Raw genomic sequence first — 19,595 nt, forward strand, 5'->3', positions numbered from 1 at the left:
CAATGGGTTCTTGTGGAGAACCTTTTACGAGTCCATTCATTATTATTTCTGAATATATTTTTGCATCTAATAAAACGTCAATCGGCTTCGATATGTTAAATTCCGGATCTGCAAGTGGAAGGTTATTGATATGCTTGTAATGAGCAGTATCAAATGAATTGTTCGGCAAATGATTAATCATTTTGGCATAATCAGAACATCAGTATTAAATGTATAATCGTCATGAATCGATTTGCACTGAAGGTTAATTTTCCCTTTACATTTGTTTGATAAAGTACCGACGCCAGAGATCGTACCGTCAAAGTGACGTCTGGGTAATCCTAGTCTTTGTGCCGCATTCTCTGTAATCAAGGATATTTGTGAACCCTGGTCGAGAAGCGCTGTCAATTTAATATATTGTCCGTCTTTGCATAACACATGCATTTGAACCGATGGGAGTAATATCTCGTTACTGATGTCCGCTAAGTGATGAACAGTTTGCTGACGCATCTGTTGCTGTTTTCTTGGTGTGAATAGCTTGGTAGAATTTGAGGTCACATCGGGGTTGACGCATGCTTCATGCAATAATGTATTGTGTGCTGCGTTGCATTCTTTACAGCGTTTTGTGGAATTGCAGATATTTTTTCGTGCACAAATAAACAATTTTGCACACATTATATTTCGAAACTGTTGCCAATTTAACTTCTGGTGACATAGATTCAAATTTGCTGCATTGGTATAACGCATGGTTGGTATTGCACAATACACAATGAAATACGCTAGATGTTCTAGTAAATGCTGTTTTCTTCCCAGGCACATATGATGATTTTTCCTTGTAAGCAATGATTTAGAATAACCTGGGTTATTCATTGTTGATGTGTTCTTGTCATGTTTCTTTACAGGTTCCAAGGCTGTAAATTTAGCCTCTAAGAATGCAATAGCTTCCTCAAATACTGGTAATTTACGAGGTTCTTTCCTACTTTCCATGTAATCGCTGTATGTGTGCGTGTCAAACTTTTTTATCAGCAGATGAACCAGGATAGGATCCCACGTCGTGGTGTCAATTCCTAAATTATGGATGGCGTGAATGCATTCCATAGTAGTATCATGTAATCTTCTCAACTCGTAAGAATTTTGTTTCTGTATATTAGGTTGATTAAGAAATATTTCAATTTGTTTGGTGAATAAAATTTGCTGATTGTTATATCTGTGGTTGAGAATTTCCCAAGCGGTGTCATAATTTTCGGCTGATACATGTAGATGTTGCACTAAACGTTCAGCTTCTCCCTTTAGTTTACCCTTAAGATGTTGCATCTTCTGAGCCTTTGTTAGTAGCTTATTGTCATGTATACCACCTTTAAACAGGTCGAGAAAGGTAGGCCATTGATTGTAATTTCCGTGAAGACAGGTACCTCCAACTGTGGGGTAGAATGTTGCAGATGTATAGCGGACGACAGCTTGTTGCTTAATTCCCGTTTACTCTTTTAAATTTGGTTTCGTACTCAGTATATTCCTTTTCATAGAACATATCTGACCCTTCAACTATGTTGTCAATTTTCCAATGCAGAGTGTCAATGTTATTCCATCTCAATTGCAGGTTACGTAATTCATCTTCTATTTCCCATTTGTTACTCAACTGCTCCATCTCAAGGTTTTGGATATACCGCTTGAACGCCTTAAAATTCGTTTTCTGTTCAATGATTAAAGCATTGAGCTTTTCATCTGGTTGCGTACCTTTGTTTTCCTGTCCGCGGTACGAAGTCAACAAGTGAAGTACTTCTTCATACGTACGCTTAGTGTCATCATAGATGTTCTTGACGAAATATTCACTCGTAATATCATCATATTCGACAAGTTTCTGATGATTCATTTCAAATTCACCCCAAAGATTGTGTAGGGTATTCACTCTCGAGGTTATATACTCTGGAGACTTCCTGCCCGCACCATCTTTTTTAAAGTTGATTTTTATAGTCTGGATTGTGGAAATAATATCCTTTTGACGAGTATAAAGAGTTTGCGCTTCCATCTCGATTGTCAGGAAAACTTGTCAAATACCGAAGTAAGAAAAACTTGTCAAATACCGAAGTACAAAAAATAAATGGAACGATCTTACTTGAGATTGTCCAGATGAGAAGGAGATACTTATGGCTGAGATGCTCGATCACTCTTCACACCAGCTGGTGCCAGGCCTGAAGTTGCTGTCAGAAATCACCGTTCACAGATGTGAGCTGCGTCAGTCAATAAGAGTCTGCTGTTGACTCAATATGAATGTCACGGCACTGTACTTTAATGTCACGGCACTGCACTTTTACTGTCACTCTCCTGATTTAAATGTCATTTGCCAGGAGCCACGATGTCACTTGTCAATGTTCGTCAAAAACGCGGTTCGCGATGTCTCGAAGGACCAAAATGTACGGGTTGTGTGACCACGATACATAAGATGTCAATCTCGCGATGAGATGATGTCAGCTAATCAGAGGTGGGTGTTGTCAAGAGGAAACGACCTTTATTAGCGAGTGTCTTTAATTCACTGATCATACAAAATTAACATAAAATAAAGTAATATAAAATGTAGGTCGCGCATGAACAATGCTATGCGATGTCATCAAGATTAAATTATGTATATAAAATAAATGTACGTTCGTCCGTACACGTAGTGTAGGACGTCCTCAGGCATGGTGGAGTGATGACTTGCGCAAGACGGCTGGCAGGAGCTGGATGCGAGAAGCCGAAAATAGATCTCAGTGGCGTGCACTTGGAGAGGCCTATGTCCAGCAGTGGACTGCGATAGGCTGATGATGACTAACGATCTCACAAGCATTTGTCGGTTTTCGTTGAACTCTGCAGAAATATGGGAGTGCAATAATCCAACGGAATACACATTTGCCAATCGACTTTGAGCAAATGTGGTGATTAATGCTCATTCCTTTTTAAATTAGGTGCCTCTATGAGAGGAGGCCTGGTGCTGTGCGCCACGCGAGTAGGCGCGGCTAGGCGCGGTGAGGCGCTTCTAGGCGCACAGTTGCACGCTGTCGATGCGCTATCACGGGCGACGGATGTGTCTCGTTCGCGAGCCGCGGGATAACATCGCGCAGCTTCCGCCCATTTATCTGCCACGTCTGAGTCCCGCGCCCGCGCCGCACCGCGCCGCACCGAGCCCGCACCGCACCGCAGACAATGCATGTCGTGTGTCATGTGAATGTCCAGTCGGCAGTAACACCTGGTGCGGGACATCACAGAGGCACTTGTCGGTCGCGTCACGCTTGCGCACTACTGATTGCGGCACAATAGCGCTCGTTAGCGCGTCGCCGGCGCTGGGGGCTGCAGGGCCCTCTGCCTGCCCCACGCTCAACAACAGATTATATTTCGCTGATAGATTACTTGTTCGCGGTTAATTAGCTACATACCTACATATACAATTACACATATCGACTAAATCACCGTCGATTATTTACATTAAGATGCACTTAATACTTACCAGTGACGTAACAATAGAGCGACGCAGTCCCAGCCTGTGACAGCTGACACAGGCGGGACCGCAGGATTTGTTAACATTCACCATGTGTGTTTGCTAGTATTTGTACAACTGTCAGGCTTATGAGCCTAATAATTGTAATCGGTACCTACGAACTACCTAACTTGGCATTAAAAATGCACAGAATACCTAGGTACGTCCAATTATATAAATACATAGGTACTTATAGGTACAATAAGAAAAAAATGTATTAGTATTCAAAATCTGTCAAGGATTTACATCTAAAGTAACATACAAACTATGTGTGTAGGTCACTTAATAGGTCACACAGTTTGAAATTGCAAGAGAAAAGAGCGTGCAGCGCGGCGCAGGCGCAGCGGCCGGGAGGGACCGGCCAGCGAGCGTTGCAATAAAAGTAAATCAGTGCTGCGCCGGATTAAAAGCTCCGGGGCGCGGGGAGGGCGCGGGGTGCCGGGGGGGTGCCGGGGGCGCGCTGGCGGGGCGAGGGGCGGCCGCCGCCGGCAGTCGCGCGCCGAGCCCCGCAGCGAGCGCACGCGAGTCAGTGCCCGCAGTGTCCGCAGTGTCCAGTGCAGTGAGTGAAGTGGTGCCGGATCCGGCGCACAGTGCGACGTCGCGAGTGGCGGCATGCGGGCGCGCGCGCCCCGGCGGCGCCCGGCGCTGCGCTGACCCGATGCGCCGCCAGCCTCCGCGGCACACGCCGCTGCTGCTCGCCCTCGCCCTCGCCTGCCTGCTGCGCGTACGTGTCTCTCCCCAGCTCCCGACAGACCGCCGACTCCACTGTTGTTCAACTACCTAACTAGTTCAGCTAGGGAACTTCTTCTACCTATTGAACCACCTAACAGATTAATCCATTGCTCCAATTCCTAGAGTCTGCCTTCTAGACTATCACCAATTCAAATGAATATTATAAGCATCCGGTGGTGTGAGACGCGGCGTGTGGCAATAACATGGCAAATATCAGTGATGACCGATGTGAGCTGTGCTGCGGGCTGCGGTATGTGAGCGGCGCCGCGCGTGACACACATACTGATGCGGCATCGACAGCCAGCTCACGTCACGCGAGCTCTGCCACCGACATCTTCCCTCTTATCACTTTGATAAACGTTACCGATCCACATTCTATACGATTGAATCCGTCGAGTGATACACGTGTTACTGGGGCATTGGGTATTATTCACCAACGAGATGTTTGAAGCTGTCATAATATGTCATTGACGATGTCAAAGACCTCTATAGATGTATCATTCTAATTAACTCGTAGTAGACAGGTTCACACACAAACAAGTTTTTTTCGCCGTTCGTAAATAGTATTCCAAATCAAATCACTTGACATTTGACCATCGAGCAGTGCAGTTCTGACAAACTATGACTGTCTCGCGTATTTTCATCCTCTGAGCCTTTTTCCCAACTATGTTGGGGTCGGCTTCCAGACTAACCGGATGTATCGCAATGAAAAAACTGACAGATTCTTGGACGCCCGAGAAATGCGAAAATAAATAAAGTCAAACGAGACATCCTCTATGAGACTAGGTCCTTCTTTATAAAATCTCCTCTCCATGTTTCCGGGCTGTCAACACCCAGCCACACAAGACGTGCAAAATGTTATGTTGGTTTTATAGATACAGTGGGTATATATGCTCCATTCATCGCAATGCATTTGTCAATTTTATTAATCCCGATTATTAAATTCTCGAAAGTTAAGAACCACTGTCAGAAATAGTATTCTGTTCTGAAGATCAATAAAACTATCCCAACTCATTAAAAATAATACAGAATCCATTTCAAGTTAAGTGCACCTACTATAGTATACTTACACTTAGTTTAAAGAGGGTCCTTGGTCTCTAAAGTTTGTGTCTTTACTGTCAGCGGGTGAGTCTTGCAAATCTGGACCACTAGATAGGCACCATAAAATATTTGTCCATCTTAATTATTTTTCACGAGAGAAACTGAGTTCTGCAAAAGAAAAAGTTACGTGATATAACAATCGTGCACGATTCAGAAGGATTTGAGACAAGTCCCCAAGGCAGGGAATTGTTCATTCTTTTTCCAAGATATGTAAGTAGGTGTGTAACAACACTTGACTGAACTATTGGAGATGAGACAAAAGGCGTAGGAATAAATCACCAGGACAGTACATACCTACAAATTGAACAAAAAATTGTTATCGAGTTACAGTACTTATTTTACAAACAATCTAATTTTAGCTATTTAAGATCAGAATACTATCCCAATCCTTCTTACGCTCTTGTACGTGCAAAGGAATGGTAATCGTCTCAAAGCTTAATATAGTATTAAAAGCATCTTGCAAGTGCGTGCAGTGTTCGTTTATTGACAAAAGCTGAATATCGGTGCACTCCATGGCTTCCTTGACGATAGTGACATACACTATGTCTCTATGTACCAATTTTAAATAAACGAAAGCCTTAAGCAGGTACGCTGGAAGAGTTTGCTTTAGAAATAAGCATTACCTTTGTAAATGATTTCTTTCCTGCATTCTCTCATTATATGTGTATACAAAAATTGAAAATAAATATGAATAAATAAATAAAGAGTCGCATCCAACCGGTGCGGCCCGTTCACCTGCACCAACGTATTGACGGAGAATTTCCTACTCGAGAGTTTCATCTCAGACATTTTATTTCAAAAACTAAAATGGATATCTGTCCAGAATCCGATACCAACATTAATTTGTCTGAGTCCGAACCGCTTCCTATAGTCACAATTTAAGTCCGTATGGCATTCTGAACTGAAGACACCTTTCAGACAAAATACAAAAAAAAAACTCTTGAATTAGATTACATGGAGGCCACTTGTGAATAATATCACAGTGAGCTCGATACAACAGTGTAATAGACGTCTACATATAAGAAAGGATTTACGCTTTCCTGTGACTTAAGCATGATTAACGTTAGTTTGCCAAATTAAAAACTTCAAAACTTGAGTGGTTTTCATGATAATATCTTTGTTATTCTTACTTTTAAAAACAAGCCCCAGTTTCAGTTTGCTAGAATCCACAGATCTCTTGTAAACCAACTGACAATGTTGATGTTACAAGGTTTTAAAGTTGTTGTTAAGGATCGCAATTTTTATTCGTTGTCCTAATAAATATAAGAAATTGGGTCATGGCTAGCTTCAGCCACTTAGATTCTTAGCTTTGTTCAAGAGAACCCTTAAATTCAACTTAAGGGTTAGAATGTCTCGCGTTTGAAAATATTTATTCACAGATTTTTTGGATCGACCTTGCAGGTCTAAATATTAGATTAAGGTAATATTTGTAAGCCGTCACTATGAAATTCTGTAAGTCTTTACCTGCTGCTTAATAAACAGATCACAAAAAAAATTGATTCTTCAGGGACAGAAGTCAAATCGGCGTTTCCTCAGGGCTCAATACTGGGTCCACATCTGTTCTTAGCTTATATATAAACGATCTTCCTTAGTTTGTCTGTACATATTACTTAGTTATACTTACTCTGTCACTTCTTCTATTTTTTAAATCAATAAATAAGGCCATTATTTTATTATTATAAACAGTCGTGATGGCCTGGTGAGTAAAGAACCCCTGAAGTATCAGTGTGTAGATTCGATTCCTGGTCAGGCAAGTACCAATACAACTTTTTTAAGTTTGTATATACTTTCTAAGTATATCTTGGACATCAATAACTGTGTTTCGGAGGGCACGTTAAACTGTAGGTCTGAGTGAAAAGTTTTCTTGTAGATAATTAGACGATGAATCGAAGTCCAGAACACAGAATTGGATTTGGAGATATACCAATCTTAAAGAGCAAAAAATATGTTTTCTACTGATATTCATAGATAGAAATGGATTTTAAATTTTTAATTCTAACTAAAGCATCATAAGAGTAATGACGTCCCGCTCAGAGTAGGGTTCCGACTTCCGTACATTTCCGATTATAGCTCATAAAAAACAAATCTTAACATTGCGAAGTAACAAACTACAGCGACATCTCTCGTGAAACTGGGTTACTAATTTGTTAAAAGTACCTAGGTAAATATAGATTTAGTTTATTTTAAAATATCATCAGCATCATCATCAGCCTATCGCAGTCCACTGCTGGACATAGGCCTCTCCAAGTGCACGCCACTGAGATCGATTTTCGGCTTCTCGCATCCAGCTCCTGCCAGCCGTCTTGCGCAAGTCATCACTCCACCGTGCCTGAGGACGTCCTACACTACGTTTGCCGAAGCGTGGTCTCCACTCTAGAGCTCGTTTACCCCAACAGTTATCGGTTCTTCGGCTAATATGGCCAGCACATTGCCACTTCAGCTTGCTGATTCGGTGGGCTATGTCGATGACCTTGGTTCTCTGACGGATTACCTCATTTCTGATGCGATCCCTCAGGGAAATGCCGAGCATAGCCATATTAAAATATAATGTACAGATTTTAGTAGTTAGCTGTCTTGGACTAAATTACCTTAGGCCTAAGTTCACCCACAACATAAAAGTCAGTTTTCCTAAAACAACTGTTTTCCACTTACTTTTATTTCATTTATATTGTATTTAGTTCATATATTATTTAAGTTTAAAAACTTTACTAGATATCTCCAATATAAATGTAGCACAAATGATTGCAATTACATATCCAAATGCAAAGGATTTCACTTCAAAGGGAGGAGGATGATAGCAGATGTTACATTTCTTGTTAAATTGGCTCAATCACATATTGACTCGCCTACCCTTCTCTCTAACATTGCATTACGCGTTCCTAAAAGGTCGCCTAGAATACCGGCTCTTAACATTAATGCAGTACTAATTATCGACAAAGTGTTTGTAAGAGCTCTCTACTCTACACTTACAGACTATTCGGAACTTGATCTATTTGCCGCTGATACACAGGTATTCACAAGAACTCTTTCTGAGCACTGGTTTGATGCGGTTCAATAAGTAATTGTGTTTTATTTTATCAATAACTTTTTTGTTTGCATTTTACGTTGGTTTAGTGTAACTTTTCATTGTTTGGTTTAAGCAGACAAGCTGTCTAGGTTAATATGCAAAATCATGTAATTGGTTTCTAGGTATTATAAATTGTAGTTTAAGTGGTGGTTGTAAAACAGTTTGTTTTTCTAATAAAAAGATCTAATTATTACAATTTTCAATTCTTCTAAAACTGCTTAACTAATCAAGCTTCTAAAGTTTATAAAGTTCTACATTTGAGATGTTAATTCTTTTTTTTTTTAATTATAGTTCAAAATTTAGAGGCTCATTTTTCTGTAGATGTTGCGTGAAAATGTACTCATAGATACACTCACTCGTTAAACATATAAACGTCTGTTTTCCTAAAGACAACTGTTTAAATACTTTAAAAATTGAACGTGTAAATTCAATGTTTAAACAGTGGTTTAAACCTATCTGACCTATATGTTGTCGGTGACCTGTGGCCTTAATGTATTAGCACCATAACTGACATTATATTCATCATCCTCCGAGCCTTTTCCCAACTATGTTGGGGTCGGCTTCCCATTTCATAACTGACATTATATTATTTTACACTTTTTTATAAGAAATAGGAAGAAACGTATTGCATTGAAACATCCAAAATATACAACGGCCTCTCATCGTCTTCCACCTTCCGGCAACAAGTCGCAGTGAGGCTGGTGAATGATACGTAGCTGATGCACGTGCTACCACGTGAATGATCTGGAGCGACCCTGCACGATCCTACCGCTTTGTCGAAGCTCTTCCCACTAACGCAGAGCAGTGGGCGTGCGCGGGAGGCGTGCCGGCGCGGGGGCGGGGCGCCCGGGAGGCCCCGCCTGCCGCCGCTGCACAAACAACGCGCCGATGTAAACAAAGCTCCGGCGCACGCGCACCGCCCCGCCCACCGTGCCGATTGTACAATATTTAAGCCATCTAAGCTCTCTGTATAGTAAAAGCTTTCTACCTAAGTATATGAATATATTTCTTGGTACCTACATTAATATTCCTCAAAAAGGATATAAATAAAGATAAAAAAATAAAGATCAAACGATTTGTCGCACTAACATAAAATGTATAGTAGGTACATATACCTATGTCTCCTAAACTGTTTCAAAACGATGGCAAGAGTTACCATATCTCAGGATTTGTCCCGAGATCGCTGGATTCTGCAAACATCATGAAATCTCAGGAGTTTTAGAATTTCAATTAAAAAAAGGTCCTGTTGTATTTGAAAATTTCTTTATACGATTTTGGTAATAATTGCACTTTAAGATCAGTCTTTATAAATATGATGTCGATGCTTCATCAGTGTTGCCATACTCGGGTTGTGAAGATGTTCATAAGTGGCTTCTGCAACGAAAAAACTATAGGTAATGTTTCTTACGACTTTTTTACAAGTGCCTATATGTTAGAAAATAACATGTCATAACTAGGGTCCAGATAAATGTGTATAAAAAATAGAGTTTAAGATAACAATACCTTTCGTAATGAAACATTTACAAAGTGTGTTGTACCTAATCACATTAAATTAAATAGGTATCTACGTTATATACTGGTTAATATATGTGGATTAGCACAAAGAAAAAAAAACATAAATAAAAAATGTTTTTTTCAAACATAGCAAATAGAATAAAAGTGTGCGAGAATTAGAACACCATATTAGAGTCAGTCATCACAAACGACGAAAGTTCTCCCTCTGAAAACGGAAAATGACTCCTGTGGCTAAACCAATTACATTGCATTATGAAATTGTTTACAATTACATAATATAAAAATTAAAACTCTGACGAAATGTGTGAATTTGTTCTGAAATGTCACATGATGTGACGAGTGTGTGAGATTTTATACATAATAGAGCAATTTAATTTATTAATTAATTATTGAAATCTCAAGAATAAGTGTAGAAAGCTAGGAATAAAACATAAAGGTATAAAAAAAATATAAAACGTTTTCTATAAGTAATCAAAATAAAAAATCATTTATTCAAAGTTGGCAGCAAGACAGCACTTTTTGAACGCCAGAAATTTAAAAAAGACAGTCCCCAAAACACCCACCCTTCACCACTTCCTATGTGTTTTTGCTGGGAAGAAGAAGTGGCGCAACAAACTCCCCAGCAACAGTTAGAAGAACCTTTTAACAATTTATAAGTAATGGGAAATTATAAGTGTAGCCACAAAATTATTTATTGGACACATGATTAAACTTTTAATTTTATAATTAAGCAACGGGGAAATGACATAGCCTCTAATAAACGAATTCGTCTTTTTTACAACGCCAACTAAATATTCTATAGAAAGCTTCAAGTAAAGATCCATCAATTATTGTGACTTGTCCTTCTTATTTATACATTGTCATCTAGACACACGGTAGTGTGTCCGCCAAGTTCGAGCAAAAAAAGCGACACACCGGCCGTGGGTTATATTACACGAACCATTTCGGGCCAAATTCGACCCCCCTATAACTCAAAATCTATTTTATTTACGCATATCAAATTTCTAGTATCTGTTGAGACCCCCTCACGTATCTAAAATACAAAATTTCATTAATATACCTATTGTAGGTCTTGAGATATTAACGTCAGAAAATTGCTATTTTTACTATACACTCACTGACTGACTCACTCATCAAAAACCTAGACCACTTCCAATGGTCGTATTGACTTGAAATTTGGCATGGAGGTAGGTCTTTATGTCAAGGTAAAGGGAAAAATCTGAAAATGGCTAAGTGTGAGTCAGTTTCAAAATCAGTAACATCATTAAAAAGTAACTATTTTCAACTGAGGTATGTGTATGGAATTTGGTACTTATTCAGATCTCACTTCTTTTATAGGCGAAGCATTCCCATATTATCGAACTTGGCAGTCTTTCACATTTTTGTTTTGGGTGGGTCTAATTTACTAACTCGGCCTCGTTTTTATTTTATTTTTATTTTATTTTATTTTATTCGGAAAACAAACAGTTTACAAAAAAAACACTTAAACTACAATTTATGATAACTTGAAACCAATTACATGTTTTCGCATATAAATACCTAGCTTGTCTGCTTAATCCAAACAATAAAAACGTAACACGACATCAATACAAAATAAAACAAAAACATACAGTTATCTAACCACATCAAACCAGCTCTTAGCAAGTGTTCCTGCGAATACCCGTGGCTTAGCGGTAAATAGGTCAAGTTCCGAATAGTCTGCGAGTGTATTTTTTAGTAAATAATAAATTCTTCAATTAAAAAATATTGTAATAAAAATTGAAGTTAGTGACGAAAACGAATCGCTGCAAAATCGACTCCACGTAGTCTTGTTTGCCCTACCCCTAGAGTGCAATTCAAAGCCGCGTAGGCGCGGAGGGGCGAGGCGGCCTGCGAGCTGAGGCGCAGGTAGTTTAAACGCTCGCCGCCGCGGCTGAGGCGCAAGCCGAAGCTGCGGTGGTGAGCGTGAAAACCATCTGCGACGATAAGCTCGCATGGGACCGCCGGAGCCCCGCAGCGCCGGAGCCGTGACAGAAGCCATGCTTGCTGCATGTTGCTTGCTTACATTTTAAACGTACTTACTGAGTTAAAAAATTAGAAGTACGATACCACTAAATAATTAATCAACACAGAATTATATACATAGATACTTACCGCACAAAAAAAAACTATCCTAGTAGAACAATAAAAAAAAAAATATATACACTATACATATCTAAAAGGCGTCAAAAAATTCATCTCCATCGCTGTCAACTGGGAGCGTACCCAAGAGGCTGGCAGCATTACCTCGTTGGATGGCCATGCTGATCCTTTGTCCGAGGTAATAGCCAGCCTTTTGGTCACGAGAAGCGTCAACCAGCCGCCTAGACAGGTCTTTAAATAGGGTATAATAGTAATAAAAAATTAGAAGCTAATTATAAATATATTTTACTAGCTTCTGTCAGCGGTTTCACCCGCATCCGCAGGAACTACTGGTCCGATTTGAAAATTTCTTTCAGTGTTAGATAGCCCATTTATCGAGGAAGGCGATAGGCTACTTTTTATCCCGGTACTGGAAGTAGTTCCCTCGGGATGCGGGTGGAACCACTGGCAGAAGCTAGTAATAGATACATCCCACCCAAAACAATAATGTGAAAGACTGCCAAGTTCGATAATATGGAAATGCTTCGCCTATAAAATAAGTGAGATCTGAATAAGTAACAAGTTCCATAGTTACATATACCTCAGTTCAAAATAGTTACTTTTTAATGATGCTACTTGGCAAGTTTTCACACACCTTGTTATAAACCTACTAAACGCAATGAATCAAGTATTTAATTTTCTATTAAAACTTGCCAAGTAACATCATTAAAAAGTAACTATTTTGAACTGAGGTATATGTAACTATGGAACTTGGTACTTATTCAGATCTCACTTATTTTATAGGCGAAGCATTTCCATATTATCGAACTTGGCAGTCTTTCACATTATTGTTTTGGGTGGGATTTCATTTATTTTTGTAAGGTTGATTATTGTATTTTTTTCTTATGATTAAATTAGTTAAGGAAATGTCTCATTTATACTATCTTTCAGATTTATGCTTCTTACAAAGAAATGAACTAGATTAACTAAATGGACTAGATTTACCAACTGACTGACATGACATGTTATCATATATTATGTTCGTGGATCAAAGTTACACATTCGTTATTTTCGAAACTGATGCACACTTGGTCGTTTTCAGATCAGATTTTTACTTTACTTTGACTTAATACAAACCTTTGTAACGAATTTCAGATCGGTACGACCATTCGAAGATATATTATATAAATATAGATTTTATTTCGTTTTAGTTCCTTGGGGGTATAAATTTACACCGGGTATAAAACACCTTCATTATTTTGAAACCGACTCACACTTGGCCATTTTCAGATTTTTCCCTTTATCTTGACATAAAGACCTACCTCCATGCCAAATTTCATGTCAATACGACCACTGGAAGTGGTCTAGGTTTTTGATGAGTGAGTCAGTCAGTCAGTCAGTCAGTCAGTGAGTGTATAGTAAAAATAGCGATTTTCTGACGTCAATATCTCAAGACCTACAATAGGTATATTAATGAAATTTTGTATTTTAGATAAGTAAGGGGGTCTCAACAGATACTAGAAATTTGGTATGCGTAAATAAAATAGATTTTGAGTTATAGGGGGGTCGAATTTGGCCCGAAATGGTTCGTGTAATATAACCCACGGCCGGTGTGTCGCTTTTTTTGCTCAAACTTGGCGGACACACTGCCGTGTGTCTAGATAAATGTGTATACTGCAGTAGTGTATATAGATAAAGGGTCAAACGCGTGCCTATATTCAATAAAAAACCACTTTGAAAACAGAGAGTAACGTCTAAAAATAAAACTACACATTTGTTAAGATGGTATGGGAAATCGTTTATATGATTATTAAGTACACACTAACAATAACACTGTACCTACTGGTGTTAATAGTTTGCGTCAATTGAAAGTCTAGTTCCCACTGGGAAATTATAAGTATCGATCCGTCACGACGAATATCTATCCATCTCTTGTTACTCTGTCATTGGAATATTGGGAGCAATGTTGGAGTCGGTACTGTTGAACTAGTTTGTTAATAGACTGTGTCGTGAGTGGTGTGTGACGATGGTGTATGATGTGGTTGTGTTGCAGTGCGCGGCGGGGGCGGGCGTGTTCGAGCTGCAGATCCTGGAGTTCTCGAACCACCGCGCGGCGCTGGCGTCGGGCGCGTGCTGCGGCGGCGGCGCGCGCGAGCAGCCCTGCGCCGCGCCGTGCCGCACGCGCTTCTCGCTGTGCCTCAAGGAGTACCAGTCGGCCGCCGCGCCCGGCGCCTGCTCCTTCGGCCGCGCCGCCTCGCCCGTGCTCGGCACCGACTCCTTCACGCTCGCCGAGCCGCTCTACACGCTCGCGCTGCCCTTCTCCTTCCGCTGGACGGTACCACACGATCTTACTTTCTAATTATTCATACTAATCAATTACATGTTTTTGTTGACCTTTTTACCTATTATGTACTTTTACTATTTAATACTGGAGCGTTTATTCTTTACTTATGTCAATATTATCGATTCACAGAGATCCTTCACGTTGATACTCCAGGCGTACGACGACTTCGAGTACCCCGAGCCGGGTGAGTAGCGGACAGTGGTGTGTGTTTGTGTGTATGTGGACACAGGCGTGACGGTGTGTGTGTGGCAGACGCGGGGCTGGTGGAGGAGGCGTGGTGGTCGGGCATCGTGGAGCCGAGCGCCGAGTGGCACGCGCTGCAGCACGCGGGCGCCGCGGCCGCCGTGGCGTACCGCGTGCGCGTGCTGTGCCAGCCCAACTACTACAACACCACGTGCACCACGTTCTGCCGGCCGCGCGACGACAAGTTCGGCCACTACTCGTGCTCGCCCGACGGCGACAAGCGCTGCCTGCCGGGCTGGCAGGGCGACAACTGCGAGAAGCGTGAGTCGCATGTCTACCTCACTTTACTAACACGTCTTATCGTCTTTTCTTTTATCAATCATATAATATTCTTCTTTGCTTTTAGCCGTGTGTAAGGAAGGCTGTCATCCGACCCACGGTCGCTGCGATCGCCCTGGTGACTGCGAGTGAGTAGGTTTTCTAAAATTGTTCAAAGCACTGTTGTTCAGAATTCGTCCTTAATAATGGGTACCTAGATGATGACGAGTGTGCGCGGTTACGTTGCAGCTGCCGGCCGGGCTGGCGAGGCGAGCTGTGCTCCCAGTGCCAGCCGTACCCTGGCTGCAAGCACGGCTACTGCAACGGCTCCTCGTGGGACTGCACCTGCGACACCAACTGGGGCGGCATCCTCTGCGACCAAGGTACTGCCACCGTTTGCTCTATAGCCGAACACCACTAATGTTTCAACTATTGAACTGTCTAAAAACATGCAACTCTATATAGACGCACTTTAGATGAAGTTATTTCAGATCAAAAATAAAAAAATAAGTGAATTGAAATGATTTAGATCTGAACTACTGCGGTACACACGAGCCGTGCCAGCACGGCGGCACGTGCGAGAACACGGCGCCGGACCAGTACCTGTGCCGCTGCGCCGAGGGCTTCTCCGGCACGGACTGCGAGCGCGTGGACAACCCGTGCGCGCCGCAGCCCTGCGTGCACGGCGAGTGCGCGCTGGCGGGCACGCCGCGCGGCTTCTCGTGCGCGTGCCAGCGCGGCTGGGCCGGCGCGCTCTGCGACCTGGACGTGGACGACTGCGCCAGCGCGCCCTGCCGCAACGGCGCCACCTGCCGCGACCGCCTCGACGCCTTCGTCTGCGACTGCGCGCCCGGCTGGACGGGGCCCACCTGCGCCGAAGGTACGCCGCCCGGCCCGCGTCTGCCTCGCTCCATTGGGCCCAGTGACCACATCTGTTTCTACTGTCTGCAGACATCAATGAGTGCGAACAGAAAGCTGCGGAAGGTGCGGCCGGCGGCGCCGAAGGGGCTCTCGGTCCGTGCGTGAACGCCGCCGCGTGCAACAACACCTCGGGCGGCTACTCGTGCGCCTGCCTGGCCGGCTGGACGGGCCGCGACTGTGAGGCCAACGTGGACGACTGCACCGGGCAGTGCCTCAACGGCGCCACGTGCATCGACCTGGTGGACGACTTCCACTGCGCGTGCGCGGCCGGCTACGCGGGCCGCACGTGCGCGCGCGACATCGACGACTGCGCGCCGCGGCCCTGCAGGAACGGCGGCGAGTGCGTCGACCTGCTCAACGCCTACCGCTGCATCTGCCCCGTCGGCTTCTCCGGCACCAACTGCGAGGTAGTATGCGCTCTGCTCTGCTCTGCTTTGCTCTCACTTCTACTAATCAATACTAATCAATGTTAACTTTCAAATAAAATCCGTCGCCCGCTCAGGTGGACCGGTTGCGCTACCACTAACTACAACTAACCCGTCTTCTGCTTTTTTAGCTGACCTCCTGTTCTGGACGCTACTGTGCGGTGAGTCTATTTGACGCAACTTTATTTCCATAAAGTGTTTTATTGGGTTTGTCGCTTTACCTGCGTCGTTCAGTACAGTGCAAGTCAACAGTAGTGAGTGTTAACGGTAACGGGTGTCGGCAGGATGACCGCGACCACTGCGCGGGCTCGCCGTGCGGCAACGGCGCGGCGTGCTACACGGCGCAGAGCGACTACTACTGCCACTGCGCGCCCGGCTGGACCGGCAAGAACTGCACGCAGCGCGCCGCCAGGGAACGTGAGTGTTCACTCGCGTCCCACACATGCCGGGAAGCTGCCCTCTCCCCCCACTGCTCTGTTCTCATCGCAAGCTTTGTGTGTTGCAGAGGCAGACGCGTGCGCGGCCAGCCCGTGCCGCAACAACGGCAGCTGCGTCGCTGGCGCCGCAGACTTCACGTGCATCTGCCGCGACGGTTGGACAGGTATCACATACTATTACCATATTTTTATCCATTCGATTGCCAGTCACAGCGCATTTACGCCTAACTTAATTTGTATTTAGCGAAATCGAGAACGGTTATTGTGGCTCAATATCGATATCAATTATGAATCTCATAAAAAATCATACTATTATAATTACCTTTCCTAACCCTGCAGGAAAAACATGTTCGGTGCGCGTCGAAGCTATCGACCGATGTCCTGAAGGTACTTGTGCCAACGGAGGCACGTGCGTGCGCGAGGGCGGCGGCTGGCGCTGCGCGTGCGCCGCGGGCTGGGCGGGCGCGGCGTGCGAGCTGGCGCCGGCGCCCGCGTGCCGTCGCCGGGCGGCGCCTGCGTGCCGAGCGCGGGCGCGCCGGCTGGCGATGCCGCGCGCGCGAGCCGCCGAGCCGCGCGCGCTGCTGAGCGCCGCCGACCCTGCGCGTCGGCGCCGTGCCTAACGGCGGGCGCTGCGTGGGCGGCGCGGGCTGGTGGGCGTGCGAGTGCGCGCCGGACGGGCGACACGTGCGCCACCGCGCGCCCCCGCCTGCGAGCCCGCGTGCCCGCCCGCCGCCGCCTGCGTGCCCGACCCGCTGCGGCCCGAGCGCGCCGCGCGCTGCGTGTGTCCGCCGCCGCCGCAGCGCGCCGCGCGCCGCTGCCTCGAGAGTGAGTACCGCGCGGTGCAGGAGGCGGGTGGCGAGCGGTGTGACGTGTGGTGTGACGTGTCGCGTGTTGCAGTGCTGGCGGGGCTCGGCGCCGAGGGCCCGGAGGGCGGCGAGGCGGAGGGCGCGGGCGCGGGCGGCGCGGAGGGCGAGCCGGGCGCGTGCGGCGCCGACAACGGCACGTGGTGGTGGGGCTGCAACGCGTGCTGGTGCGACGCGGGCGCGCCGGCCTGCACGCGCCTGTGGTGCGGCCTGCCCGACTGCCACATGCCCAACGCGCAGCCGTGCCGCACTGACGAGGTGACACACTTTTACTATCGCATTTCGCTTTTCAATATTCTGACACTTCTTCGAGAACGGAAGACTAAATAACATTTGGGAATCTGCGTAGAAAGTAACCCTATATATAGGTACTCGACCTATGAGGAGTCTTATGCACTAACTCCATGTATTGCCTGATCCCCGCCTTATATTATATACCTACTCACTTGGCCATATCCCTTTGCACTCCCATTCGTACTCATTAATGTGTATAAAAATAATATTATGCGTCGAATAAAAATGTGCTTAAAACTTTTGTTTCAATGTTTTCTCATCTACACTTCAGGTGTGCGTGCCGGCCGCGCCCGCGCTCTGTCTGCGAGCGCCCTGCGCGCCCATCGGCGAGTGTCGGCGCGTGGCGGGGCGCCGCGTGGAGCCGCCCGCGCTGCCCGCGCCGCCTGTGCTGGCGCGACGCGCCGATGCCGCCCGGCTGCGCGCGCTCGCTGCGGCGCGGCATATCGCCCGCGGCGCATCACGGTGCGCGCCTGTGCCGCTGCGCCGCGCGCTCGCCGCCGCGCTCGCCGCCGCGCGCCGCCCGCGCCGCCGCTCGCGCTGCTCTGCGACCTGGCGCCCGACGACGACGACGCGCTCGACCTGGCCCTGGTGCGTCACACACTGTGCTATGCGAGCGTTCTGCTCATCATCGCACCGTCGAGTCCTCAACGAATTTTGCTTTGAACAGTGGATCGGGGACGAGGTGGGCACGGACGGCACGGAGCGCGCCGGGCGCTGGCGCCGCTGCGCGCTCAGCGAGCTGGTGTCGCGGCGCCGCCTCGCGCCCACGCGCTGCTGGGCGCGGCGCTGCGCCTGCGCGTGCCGCACGCGGCGGCGCCGGCGCCGGTGTCGGAGCCCCGGCGCCGGCGCCGACGCTCGCGCTGACGCTGGCGGCGCTGGCGCTGCTGGCGCTGCTGGGCGCGGGCGCGGGCGCGGCGCTGCTGCTGCGCCGGCGCCGCCTGGCCGCGGCCGCGGAGCGCTCGCGCCGCTGCGACGAGGAGAAGTCCAACAACCTGCAGAACGAGGAGAACCTGCGGCGCTACGCCAACCCGCTGCACGGCGGTGGCGCGGGCGCGGCGCGCGAGGAGCTGCCGCGCGCGCTGTACAAGGCGCAGAACGCGGACGCGCGCAACGACACGCCGCCGCGCGACAAGGAGCTCACCAAGCGCGCGCTGCCGCCGCCCGAGCCGCCGCCCGCCCGCCATCCGCCGCCCGAGCGCCTCACCGTGCTCGTCTAGCGCCAGCCCGCCGCCCGAGCCGCCGCCCGCCAGGCATCCGCCGCCCGAGCGCCTCACCGTGCTCGTCTAGCGCCAGCCCGACCGCCCAACAGTGCCTGACCGACTGTGCCACACTGACTATTTATTGTTGTACGACGTAGATCGCTATCTTGTAAATATTGTATTTTATGTAAATAATGTTGACTCGTGTGAATTTTGTACGTTTTTGAGTGGTATAGAATTGAGTATTTTGTTTGTAAAGGTTGTAAAATGAAAATGTGAAGTTGTTGTAATAAAAAATAAACTGAGTTTACCCAATCGTTTTATTGAACACACCAGGGGCCTGATTCTGCTAAGTTAATTATGTCAAAATTAAATAGAAATTGAAATGCAATAGCAGTTCCTGCTACAAATATCGGGTGCGTCGTTCCTAATAACATTAAATTAAGTACGTTAATATACTAGTTAATATATGTCGATCAGCGCAAAGAAAAAAAAATACGTAAAAATAAAAAAAAAGAATTTTTCAAACAATTTGCGAGAATTGGAACACCACATGAGAGTCAGTCATTAAAGGGCTTATTAAGGGCTTATTACATTTGACTAAATTCA

The 19,595-nt window shown here is 45.8% G+C and overlaps 1 protein-coding gene across 1 annotated transcript; it reads left to right on the plus strand.

Annotated features, from left to right (window-relative positions):
- Positions 1-3,966: 3,966 nt before the first annotated feature.
- LOC110374238 (protein serrate) lies at positions 3,967-19,296 on the plus strand. Its single transcript, XM_049848556.2, is given in 20 exon segments — positions 3,967-4,211; positions 14,056-14,337; positions 14,476-14,530; positions 14,599-14,850; positions 14,936-14,996; positions 15,097-15,230; positions 15,377-15,727; positions 15,799-16,175; positions 16,478-16,610; positions 16,699-16,794; positions 16,970-17,162; positions 17,164-17,333; positions 17,336-17,455; positions 17,528-17,751; positions 18,059-18,171; positions 18,173-18,245; positions 18,247-18,375; positions 18,455-18,548; positions 18,551-18,622; positions 18,625-19,296. Coding segments are annotated over 20 exon segments (3,375 nt in total). The 5' UTR covers positions 3,967-4,145; the 3' UTR covers positions 19,005-19,296.
- The last annotated feature ends 299 nt before the right edge of the window (positions 19,297-19,595 follow it).

Source organism: Helicoverpa armigera, chromosome 20 (assembly GCF_030705265.1).
Source record: "Helicoverpa armigera isolate CAAS_96S chromosome 20, ASM3070526v1, whole genome shotgun sequence".
NCBI lineage: Eukaryota > Metazoa > Arthropoda > Insecta > Lepidoptera > Noctuidae > Helicoverpa > Helicoverpa armigera.